A 12904-nucleotide genomic window follows, 5' to 3' on the forward strand; every position below is an offset into this window, starting at 1 on the left:
CCTGACTACCACCATGGCATTCCTTTGGCTCTTGTCCTGCTTTGCCCTTGTGGGGGCCACCTTTGGTGAGTGCTGGGACCTCAAGTGGCCATCAGGCCCCAACAGAGGAACTGGGAGGGTTCTGTCCTGAAAGAAAGCTGAGCCCCTCTCCCTGCCTGCTTGGGCCTCATCCCCCAGCCTGGCAACCTGAGGCCACAGAGAGGACAGGGGTCCTTCTAGGGCTTTCTGAGCCCCTGTTTCCTGTTCCAGGTGTGGACCCCTCTGGGTCTATAGATGCAGATGTGGCCCAGGTGGAGATGCTGTGTCTCAGCCAGGGTCAGCTTCCTTCCCAGCATCCCCCAGGGTTTTCAGCTGTCATGTCGGCAACATCAAGCTCTTTTTTTTTCTGTTGATGTTTTTGTTTTGTTTTTTTCTTTTTTGAGGCAGGGTTTTTCTCTGTAGCCCAGGTTAGCCTGGGACTCACTATGTAGCTCAGGCAAGCCCCAACTTGGAGCAGTCCTCCTGCTTCACCTTCCTGAGCGCTTGGATTAAAGGCATGTGCCACCACACCCAGCTTAACATTTTGCTTTCCATTTATAAAGAGAAGAAAATAACTAGAAAAAAACATGGAAAGTGAGCCATATGTGGTGCATGCCATCAATCCTAGTGTTTGGGAGGCAGAGGCAGGCAGATCTCTGTGAGATCTAGGCCAGCCTAGTCTACATAGCCAGTTCTAGGCAAGCTGGGGCTATAAGGACACCATGTCTCAAAAAGACCAAAAACAATATTATTCTCACTGGGGAAATTATCAGTCATCAGTGAATGCCTTGTCTTCTTCTCATCCCTGTTGACAGGAGAGGCAGGTGCTGGCCCTGAGGCAGGCCAGAAGGACTGCAGAGTGGGGATGCTGGTCACAGGGCCACAGGGGTTACACTGCTCCAATGTGTGGACCAACTGTGAAGCCCTTGTGAAGATCTGCAAGTCCTTGTAGCAAATGTGTCCTGGGAATGCCCAGAATGCCTGCTTCTCCTGCTAGCTCAGCACTTCCATGATGTGCTCTTTCATGGTGTAGAAGCAAAGTCCCATTTTCTTTCTTTCTTTTGTAGGCGGGTTTCACTGTGTAGCACTGGCTGGCCTGGAACTATGTAGACCAGGCTGGATTCAAATTCACAGAGTTCCATCTGCCTCTGCTTCCCTAGGCCTGGGATAAAGGTGTACACCCGTATGCAGGCTGAAAGTCTCATTTTCTTAAAGAATTAAGAAACCCAAATTTCATATGAGAAACAGTTCCAGAAATTGAGAGGTGTCACAGAAATGGGCAGCCTAGAAGTTGAGCCAGGTAGTCTGAGGCCCAGGCCATGTTTGGCTTCTTCTCACTGGACAGGCCGGGATGGGGGCAACTGTGCCTCTCTACATTCCTGAAGATGACTGGGGTCAGCCCGCTGCAAGTGGAGGACCCTGAGCCTAGAGGTTGCAGGGGAGCCAGATATTTCCAGATGAGGTGGCATGGTCTAGGTGGGGTACTGAGCTGGTCTAGGAGTTCTAACATGTCAGGTCAGGCCTGGCCTGGCTCTGGCCATAGCCCTCTTCCAGCTACTCCCTTCTACCCCTATGCCCAGGCTGTGGCGTCCCTGCCATCCACCCCGTGCTCGCTGGTCTGTCCAGGATTGTCAATGGGGAAGACGCTGTCCCTGGCTCCTGGCCCTGGCAGGTGTCCCTGCAGGTGAGAGGGGGATTCTGGGAACATGAGCGGGAACTCTGGGCTGTTGTCCAGGTTGAGGTACTCTGCTGGGAAAGTTGCTGACCGTCCCCTCTTCTTCCCCAGGATAACACTGGCTTCCACTTCTGTGGGGGCTCCCTCATCAGTGAGGACTGGGTGGTTACCGCTGCCCACTGTGGGGTCACGTAAGGCCTGGGCTGCCTTGGGGCTCCATTTGAGATGGGGTAGGGTAGCAGGGCCATTCTTCATCCTAACACTGTGTGTCTCAATGCCCAGGACATCTGATGTGGTGGTGGCTGGGGAGTTTGACCAGCACTCTGACAATGAGAACATCCAGGTCCTGAAGATCGCAAAGGTATAAGGCTGCTGATTGGGTCAGGGCTCAGCCAGGGGCGGGGGAGCCATCACAAGAAGGAGAAGGAAGGTCCTGGCTGCTTGAAGGAGAAGAGGACAGGGCTGTCTCAGAACTCGCTGTGCTCCTGTTCTGATTGGCCCACCAGGAAAGGAGCTTGTGCCCTGGAACCCCACAGAGCCTGCCTCCCCACAGTGGCTCAGCTGGGAATCTGGTCCTTACCTGCAGGTTTTCAAGAACCCCAAGTTCAGCATGCTCACTGTCCGCAATGACATCACCCTCCTGAAGCTGGCCAAGCCTGCTGTCTTCTCTGACACTGTGTCTGCTGTGTGCCTGCCCAGCGCTGACGACGACTTCCCCGCTGGGACCCTGTGTGCCACCACTGGCTGGGGCAAGACCAAGTACAATGGTGAGTGATGTGGCCTGGGCAGCAGTGCTGGGCCTGGGGCAGAAAAAAATAAAAACCAACCAACGAACAAAAAACAACTGTAAAACTTACAATTGTCAGGTATCAATTAAGAATTTACATCTTAAGGGGCTAGAGAGGTGGCTCAGTGGTTAAGATCACTAGCTACTCTCCCCAAGGACCTAGGTTTGGTTCCCACCTCCTCCAGATCCAAGGCCCTATTCTGGCCTCCAGAGGCAGTGCATGTACATTGTGCACTTGCATACATGCGGGCAGACATCATACACGTAAAACAAAATGAACAAATTAACACTGTTTATTCACCCAACACAAAAGGAAAGGATTGATAATGATGATTAATCTGAAGGAAGCCCTAAGCCCAACAGGAAGTACACATATTCTCTACCCTCCACCACCCTGAGACCTACCCCTATGGTTGAAGGTCCCATCATGAGTGTCTGTGATCCCATGACGGCTGTGGTCATGCTTCCTGGAAATCTCACCTACCCACTACCCATGGCCACAGGGCCAGGTTCCTGGGATTGGGCAGGGCAATTCCTGCTTGAGGCCCAGCCCCTGTCTGCCATGGGTAGGAACCTCACAACAGCTGTTCCCACAGATGCTTGTACAGACCCACAGTGGTTTCCAGGGTGCTGGTGGGCCTAGGAACCCTGACTCCATGCCCTCTGTCCCTGCAGCCCTGACGACTCCCGCTAAGCTGCAGCAGGCGGCCCTGCCCATTGTGTCCAGTGCTGACTGCAAGGCATATTGGGGCAGCAAGATCACCGATGTAATGATCTGCGCAGGCGCCAGTGGTGTCTCCTCCTGCATGGTACAGCCTCCTCTCCCACCCACTGGATGATATGGTCAACCCTAGTCAGGCTAGGAGTGGGAACACAGCCCCACTGACCCCTGGGCTCCTGTTGCCCTGTGCCCGCTACTGAACCTCACTCCTCTCTGGTGCCCAGAAAGGGTGGGCTGATGCTAACAAACACGGGGAGGAGTGTCTGCACTGGCCTGTGCTGCCACAGGGGCGCCACCTGGTGAACCCTTTGACCCTCACAGAGCAGCTGTCAGGTTCCTGCAGGAGAACATGGCAGAGTTGTCACTTGAGAGATTCCCACGGATTTGCCCTGCACTATCCCCTGGGCCCCACCAGGTCCAGGTACCCTTGTGAGGCTTGAAGATCAGTCCATTGTCTTTTCCTGCAGGGTGACTCTGGTGGCCCCCTGGTCTGCCAGAAGAATGGAGCCTGGACCCTGGCCGGCATTGTGTCCTGGGGCAGTAATGTCTGCTCCACCTCTACTCCTGCCGTGTACTCCCGAGTCACAGCCCTCATACCCTGGGTTCAGGCGACCCTCGCGGCCAACTGAGTTCATGTCTCCATCCCTCTGCTCCAAACATTCCCAATAAAATCATCTAATTGAAACTCTGACTCCCTGTGTCTCTGTGGCCCAGGGGACATGAGACTGGATTTACCCATGTCACCCACCAAGGCTCAGATTACCACTCCCTCTCTAGGCTGCAGATACCCCGGGGCCCCTCTTCCTACCTCCTTCCATCTCAGAACTCCACTCTGGGTCAGAAATGAGACTATTCCTGCTGGAACCAGCTTGACCCATGGAGCTTTCTGGACAGTAATCTTTGGCCAGACTCTGTAATTCACAGCTCTGAAAAGTCAGTCAACAGTGGAGCCATGACAGCCTTCTAGTGGAGGCTTCTGCCTCTGCCACATTCCCCAGACACACTTCCCTGCTGTGAACCACTCCTTCCCCACTGCCCTAGAATGCACCTCCCAACAGCACCTTCCTGCCCCAGACCACACCCACTGCACACCCTGCTCCCAGACTCAACTGCAAGCTCCCAGATCTCCACCCCAACCCTGGACATTGGCTCCACCGTCCTGTCAGCTCCACACTCCCACCCCTCCTTCCGAAGTATTTCTGTCCTTGGGAAGTTGGATCAGAGGCCAGAGCACCCTGGTTTCAGTCCCTTTGCCAGGTTACAGGCAGACTGGCTTCTCCCTGGTTCAAAACTGTTGTGTGTCTCTGTGGTAAGCTGACTCATCATTGATGCTCAATGCCTTGTATTGGAGTGATTGAAAACTGCTGTTATCTCAATGTTTTGTGGTTTTTTTTCTCTTACTGCCACGTGGATGCTGGGAACCAAACCACTGAGCCAACTCTCTAGGCCCCACCTTGGAAGTTTGAGACAGGATCACATTATCTAGCTCTGGCTGACCTGGAACTCATTGCAGAGATCATGCTGGCCTGTTACTTGAGGCAATCCTCCTGCCTCTGCCTCCCTGTGCTAGGATTACAGGACCAGACCCCCACACTCGGCTTTGTTTACATGCTTCTTGCTAAAATATTTGAGAATTAATTGATTTTTTTTTGTAGGGAGGAGGACAGAATCTTACTGTATATAGCGCAGACTGCCCTCTAACTTGTGATCCTCCTGTATCAGTATCTGAAGCCTGGGATTACAGGCATGGGCCACTATGCCTGGTTTCACTGACCATTTTAAAATTTATTTATTGTTTATTTTTATGTATATATATATGTTTTGCCTCATGTATGTAAGTGCGCCCATGTTTTGTCATGCTCACACAGGCCAGAAAAGGGAGCCATATCCCTTGGAACAAACATTCTGGGTTGCCACATGGGGGCTAGGAACCAAACCCAGGTCCTCTACAAGAGCAGTCACTGCTCTTGACCACAGAACCATCTCTCTAGTCCCACATAGACCATTTAAAAATACGCCTTATCCCTTGAGTCTTACAGTCATTGAGTTTTGTTGTTTATTTTATCAGGGCTGAAGACAAACCCCAAGAGTTTCCAGCTGAGCTACACTCTAGTCTGAGTATGAGAATGTTCACCTAAAGAAGTGATGCCTGCTTGAATGCACCCTTTAAGAACAACTACAGGGGGCTGGAGAGATGGCTCAGTGTACTGGCTGCTCTTACAGAGGACCCAGGCTTCAAGTCCCAGCACCCACATAACCATCTCTAATAACTGTTCAGTTCCAGGGGATTCAGTGCCCTCTTCTGTCCTCCTAGAGGACTGCCCAACACAGGTGCACTTACATACATCCAGGCAATACAGTCATATATATAAAATAAAAATAAATAAATTATAAAAAATAACTATGATAAGGAGCTGAAGAGATAGCTAACTGTTCAAGAACGTGTACTGTTCTTGCAGAAGACCTGAGTTGGGTTTCCAGCACCCAGGTTGGGTAGTTCACAAACTCCTGTAACTCTAGATTCATGGGATCTGACACCCTCTTCTGGCCTCCATGGGCAGCAGGCATGCATGTGGTGCACAGGCAAGCATTCACTCATACATACATAAAACAAAAAAACAGATGGTTAAGAAAATAAATAATCGGGGCTGGAGAGATGGCTCAGCGGTTAAGAACACTGGTTGTTCTTGCAGAAGACCCAGGTTTGAATCCCAGCACCCACATGGCAGCTAACAACTGTTGGTAACTCCAGTCCCAGGGTATCCAACAGCCTCTTCTGACCTGCATGGGCATTGCATGACACGGGTACACTTACCTACATGCAGGCAATACACGCATACACATAAAATAAAAATAATAAATAAAATTAAAAAAAAGATGATTGGGCACTGAGGTCTCTGTCCTCACGTGTAGAATTAATTCCCTTATAAAAGGATGCACTGAGTCCATTTTATCTCTGCGGGTCCTTCTACCTTCCTTCAGGTGAAATCAGCAGGGCTGAGCACGCAAAGCGCCTTCTTGGATTCAGATTCACCAGCACCCTGATCTTGGATTTGCAGCCTCCAAAACTGTGAGCGGACTCAATTTCTGTTTGTTATAAGTTGCCTTATCATTGATACTGAGTGGCAGAAACACAAGAAGATGGAGACACAGGTTAACAGGTGGGACATTCTGTGGTGTTAGTTACGGGTATGTGGTAGGCTTTGTCCCTCCTGTTGGTCCTAAATCAGAACTGAAGCAGGCAGAGGAGATTGTTGGCTCTATGTTTAGGACTGCCCATTTTACCTGAGTGTCACTGCTTGGGTTACTGTTACTGTTGGCTTCTGAGGCTGGTTGCTGTGGGTGTTGGTCAGAGTTCTGGTTTTATGCGTGTTCTGGTCATTGTTCCTTTGCATTTGCAGACTTTAACCTTTGATGGGAAGTTTCATGGCAAACACTTTGGGCACAGTGAGACAGAAAGAGGTGGGACCATGTGCTGGACAGCTTCAGTTGTCAACTTGACACACCTGGGAAGAAGGAACCTCAATTAGGAAAATTTCCTCATTGAGTTGGCCCGTGGGCACATCTGTGAGGCATTTTCTTGTTTGCTGAGTGATATGGGAGGGCCCAGCATACTGTGGATGGTATCACCCCTGGGCAGGTGGACCTGGGTTGTATAAACCAGGTTGAGGCCAGGCGTGGTAGTGCATGCCTTTAGTCCCAGTACTCAGGAGGTAGAGGCAGGAAGATCTCTGTGACTTCAAGGCCAGCTTGGTCTACATAGCGAGTTCTAGGACAGCAGGGGCTATAGAGAGGCCATGTTTCAAAACTACCAAAAAAAATAAAATAAAATAAAATAAAGAGAGAGAAACCAGGTTGAGCACAGGCCAGGGGATCAAACCAGTAAGCAGTGTTCCTCCACGGTCTCTGCTTAGGCTCCTGCCCCCCAGGTTCCTGTCTCAAAGATGGAGCTGATTTTTCTCAAAGATGGACTGTGATCAGAACACACAAGCCAAATAAACCCTTTCTTCCCCAAATTCGTTTTTTTTTTTTTCATATGTATGAGTGTATTGCCTGCATGTATGTAAGTGCATCCATGTCGTGCAATGCCTCAGAGGTCAGAAAAGGACGTCGGATTCCCCTGGAACTGGAGTTAAGGACGTTTCATAGCTGCCATGTGGGTGCTGGGAATGAACCAGTATCCTCTGCAAGAGCAATCGGTGCTCTTAACCACTGAGCCATCTCTCCAGCCCTCCCCATTCATTTTTTCACATATTTTATCACAACAATAGAAATCTACCTAGGACAGCTATTTTCCAGGCTACTGCAGGATCGACTTTTGCCAAGGGCTGAGCCAGGGGGGTGGGTTCTGAGAAGATCTGACATCTTTATGGGAGGACACCACTCAGGTTATCACTGGACGCTTTTGTGAGGAAGAAGGTTGACTACCTTAGACAGGGGAAGGAATGCCTATGTTGGCAAGGGAGGTCCTGGGAGATTTGGGGTTCAAAGTTCTACAAAGAAGTCGTCTGGTGTCTCTGTGTCTTCACACCTTTCCTCCCAGCTTCTGAGTTTAAGAGACTAGGGGATGAGGCCGAAGAGGAGCCTCCATGCTTAAGAATGCTTGCAGAATAGAGTTTGGATCCTAGCATCTGTGTGACAAGCCAGACATGGTCCTGTACAGGCCGGTAACCCCAAGGATGCAGAGATAGGAGGATAGTGGACCTTGCTGGCTGCTAGCCTAGCCAAAAAGCACAGCTCCAGGTTCACCTAGAGACTCTGCCTCAAAGAAATAAAACACAGAGGATCTCTGATATTTCAAGGCCAGCTTCGTCTACCTAGTGAGTTCCAAGTCAGCTGGCCCTACAGGGAGACCCTGTCTCAAAAAGACCAAAAACGAAAAAAGTAATGAGGCACAGATGGATAGAGAGGGACACCCACACCCTTGTCTGGCCTCTGTGAGCATGCACAGGCACCAACACCCTCACTCAACCATGTGTATACAATATAGCACACATGAATACACATATATTCATACATGTACACGTGGGCACCCACACATAAAAAGACTGGCAGGCTGAGTAGTGAGTCCTGGCAAGTACCACAGCATTCCAGCCCTCACATTCACCTCCAGACTGTCCTCAACCACAGCTGTTCTTTGATGGTGACCCCTCAAAGCTGCTGTCCTGCCTGTATCAGCCTCTAGGTGAGACGTTCACATCCTTCCATTTCTTCCCCTGGATTTCCCATTGGGGCCATCAGAAGTTGGAGTCCACACTGTGCCTTATACAGTTTTATTTAGATACAGTGTACATAGTATGAATCTCACCCTTTAGAGTATATGATTCAATGTTTTTGGCATATTAAACATTTCAGATATTGTGACCAAATATGTAGAATGTAGTTTTTGTGATGTTAAATATTTTAAAATTTGTTTTTAAATTACATTTACTTATTGTGTGTTGTAAGAGGACAACTCATGGGAGCTGGTTCTCTCCTTCCACCAGACGGATTCCAGGGAATGAGCTCAGACCGCTGAGCCAACTCTCCAGCACTGTGACTCTTATATTTACTATAAGACAACTCACATTGTGTCTTTTGTCTGGCTCATTTCAGCTAGCTTTATGCTTCCATGACTTATTTCTGTTGACATGTGGCTAGACTTTATTCATTTTTAAAAAAAAATATTTTATTTATTATTTTAATTTTTTATGTGTATGAGTGTATTGCCTACATGTACATGGGTGCACCTGTGTCGTGTAATGCTGTGGAGGTCAGAAGAGAGCTTTGAATTCCCCTTGAACTGGAGTTAAGGACGGTTCGTAGCCACCATGTGGGTGCTGGGAATCGAACCCGGGGCCTCTGCAAGAGCAGTCAGTGCTCCTAACTGCTGAGCCATCTCTCCAGCCCCAGACTTTATTCATTTTTAAGCTGAATAGTATTCAAGTGTGTGCAAGTTCCAGTTTATCAGGTCATGGAGCAATTAGCAGTGGGGTGGTAGCTACCATCTGGCTATTGTGAACTGTACTTCTGTGAATACCACTGTGCAATCATTTATTCCTACACCTAGCAGCAGAAGTGCTAGGTCACATAGTGATGCTGTATTTAGCTTTCCAAGGACCCAATGAGCTCTCCACCACAGCTCCACCATTCCCAGTCCAGGTAGTTCCTTCATGTACTCCCCAACACTGGCTCTCTGCTATGCTATTTCTTCTTCTTTTTTTTTTTTTTTTTAAATTATTATGGGGCCGGATGTGGTGGTGCACACCTTTATTCCCAGCACTTGGGAGGCAGAGAGGCAGGCAGATCTTTGTGAGTTCGAGGCTAGCCTCATCTACATAGTGAGTTCCAGGACAGCTGGAGCTACAGGGAGACCCTGTCTCAAAAAGACAAAAAAAAAAATTATTATGATTGGGCATGGTGGTGCATGCCTTTAATTCCAGCACTTGGGAGGCAGAGGCAGGCGGATCTCAGTGATATCAAGGCCAGCCTGGTCTATATAGCGAGTTCTAGGTCAGCTGAGGTTACAGGGAGACCCTGTCTCAAAAAGACCAAAAAAAGAGGTTAAAAAAATAATTACTTTAAATTTATGTGTATGAGTTTATTGTCTGCATATATGTAAGTGCATCCATGTCATGCAGTGCCAGTGGAGGTCAGAAGAGGGCATCAGATTCTGCTGGAACTGAAGTTACAGTGGGTTGTTAGCTGCCATGTGGGTGCTGAAAATTGAACCTGTGTCCTCTGCAAGAGCTGCCAATAGTTTTAGCTGTTGAGCAATCTCTCCACTCCCCTATGTTATTTCTCCATTTTATGTTATGAGCCCAGGTTTCACTGAGTTGCCCAGGTTTGATTTGAATTCAATATGTAAACAAGGATGACCTTGACCTTCTGATTCTCATGCCTCCTCTTGTGAAGAACTGGGATTACAGAAAGGACCACCATGGCCAGTTGATTCTGTACTGGGGATGGATCCCAGGGCTTCATGGATACAGGTCTTCATGGAGCCCAAGCTTTAAGCACTCTCCCAACCAGCTACATCTCCATACTTGTTTCTGTATTTTAAATTTTATTATCTATCTATCTATCATCTATCTATCTATCTATCTATCATCTATCTATCATCTATCTATCATCATCATCTATCTATCTATCTTAGTTACTTTTCTATTGCTGCTGTGATAGAAACACTGACCCAAGCAATTTATAGAAGGAAGAGTTTATTTGAGCTTACGGTTCCAGGGGAATTACAGTCCGTCATGGCAGGGAGGCATGGTGGCTGGAGGTGGCTAGAGCAGGAGCAGCAGAAGCTAAGCTCTCATATCATCACACAGGCACAGGAAGCAAGAGAGCGACTGGAGATCTGGCAAGGCTTAAGAACTCTCTAAGCCCACCCCTAGTGACATGCTTCCTCCAGGATAGCCACACCTTCTAAAACCTCCAAAAACAGTGCCATCATCTGGGGACAAAATGTCCAGACACTTGGAGACTATGGGGGACATTTTCATTTAAACCACCACATTCCACCCCCTGGCTCCTGTAGGCTCATGACCATATAAAATGCAAAATGCATTTAGTCCAACTTTTAAAGTCCCCATATTCATTATCAGTCTCTTAATACTATTCAAAAGTCCACAGTCCAAAGTGGACTCAGGTAAATATCTGAACTGTAAGCCTCTATAAAATCAAAAGACAAATTACATACTCCCAACATACAGTGGAATGGAATACATATTACCATTCCAAAAGGGAGGAATGGAGGAATAGTAAGGAAATAACTGACCAAAACAAGACCAAAACCCAGCAGGGCAAACACCAAATCCATTAGCTCCATGTCTAACTTCTGGGACTTTACTTCCAAAGGGCTTAGATGGCTCAGCTTCTCTAGCTTTGCTGTGTGCAACACACATCTCTCTCCTGTGCTGGTACCACTCCCTGTGTGCAGGTCTTCTTGGCAGATGCCTCACAGCTCTACCATCATTAACTTCTTGGGGTCTCCATTGCCAACCAGGCTTCACCTTCACAGCTTCATGCAATGGCCTATCAGGGCCTTCTCTAGGCAGGGGAACCCCTGCTTCACGCTGCCTGACCTCAGTGGCTCTCTGAAACCACAGAGGAAGAACTGATGGCCCTTTCACTCTTGCATCTTTCATGCCTCTAAAGCCAGCACCAGGTGAACGACATTGCCAAGTTTGACTACAAGTTTGGGATGGACTCCAGCCTGCTTTATCCATTTTATTTTATTTTTTTAAATTTTATTTATTTTTTATTTTATGTGTATGCGTATATTGCCTGCATGTAGGTAAGTGCGCCCATGTTGTGCAGTGCCCACGGAGGTCAGAAGAGGCTGTCGGATCCCCTGGGACTGGAGTTATGACAGTTGTTAGCTACCATGTGGGTGCTGGGATTTGAACCTGGGTCTTCTTCAAGAACAACCAGTGTTCTTAACCTCTGAGCCATCTCTCCAGCCCTGCTTTATCCATTTTAGAAGCTTTTCTCTTCAGTGGTCCCTGCAGGATTTTCCTTTTATGAGTTGGAGGCTTAACTAGGTGTGGTCTTGCCCTGGAGGCACTCTCTCCATTGTTTAAGTTTGAATCTCTAGACCCCTCCTTAATCACTTTTTAATCTCCTTATCAATGGGATCATCTCCGTCATATGCCAGGGATCCAACATTAGTCTTCCTAGTGCTCTTTTTCAATCCATCCTGTACATTCTGTATTTCTTTCTGCCCTATTTGCCCTTTTCTCTGTCAAACTGTATAATATTCACCATTAATAGCCATGCCACCATTTCTATATTAGGCTGTCTTGAAATTTCTTCTGACAGAGAAATCAGTCCATTGCTTTTCAATTTAGCCTCAAGCAAGCTTTTTGGCTGTGGGCAGACTCCAGCCAGACTCTTTGCCAAAAAATCCTAGTTGCTGCTTAAGTCCTTATTTCCCTCTGAAACTACATTGTTCTCAGCACTACTTTATTCCAGGCATTTACTAGAATGACCTATTAAACTCAGCTTACAGCAATCAACCACTTTTCTAGCCCAACCTTACAAAGTCTTCCACATTTCTTCAAAACCCCACATGGTCAGGTTCTTCACAGCCAACATCCCGCTTTCTGGTACCAATTACTGTATTGGTCACTTTTCTGTGGCTGTGATAGAAACACTGACCCAAGCAATTTATAGAAGGAAGAGTTTATTTGAGCTTACAGTTCCAGGGGAATTACAGTCTGCCATGGCAGGAGGCATGGTGGCAGGCAGTGACAGGAGCAGAAACAGCACTCATATCTTCAAGCAGGCACAGGAAGTAGAGAACAACTGGAGATCTGGCAAGGCTTAAGAATTCTTTAATCCTACCCCCAGTGATGTGCTTCCTTCAACAAGGGCACACCTTCTAAGACCTCCCAAAACAGTGCTACCAACTGGGGACAAAATGTCCCAATTCTTGGAGCCTATGAGGGGACATTCTCATTCAAACAACCACATTCTACTCCCTGGCCCCCATAGGATCAAGGTCATATAAAATGCAAAATGTGTTTAGTCCAACCTTAAAAGTCCCCATAGTCTTTACCAGTCTCAATACTATTCAAAAGTTCACAATCCAAAGTCTATTCTGAGACTGGGTCAATCTCTTTAAGTGTAAGCCTGTGTAAAATCAAAAGACAAATTACATACTCCCAACATACTGTAAGTAGAACTGAATACACATTACCATTCCAAAAGGGAGTAGAAT

The 12904-nt window shown here is 47.9% G+C and overlaps 1 protein-coding gene across 1 annotated transcript; it reads left to right on the forward strand.

The window, feature by feature from the left end:
• Positions 1–3860, forward strand: LOC103725666 (chymotrypsinogen B). Its single transcript, XM_008822961.2, has 7 exons — positions 1–65; positions 1599–1702; positions 1805–1884; positions 1976–2054; positions 2280–2460; positions 3156–3289; positions 3669–3860. The coding sequence occupies exons 1-7, from the start codon at positions 14–16 to the stop codon at positions 3828–3830; spliced, it is 792 nt and encodes a 263-aa protein (XP_008821183.1). The 5' UTR covers positions 1–13; the 3' UTR covers positions 3831–3860.
• The last annotated feature ends 9044 nt before the right edge of the window (positions 3861–12904 follow it).

Source organism: Nannospalax galili, unplaced genomic scaffold, assembly GCF_000622305.1.
Source record: "Nannospalax galili isolate Female #2095 unplaced genomic scaffold, S.galili_v1.0 scaffold568, whole genome shotgun sequence".
Lineage (NCBI taxonomy): Eukaryota > Metazoa > Chordata > Mammalia > Rodentia > Spalacidae > Nannospalax > Nannospalax galili.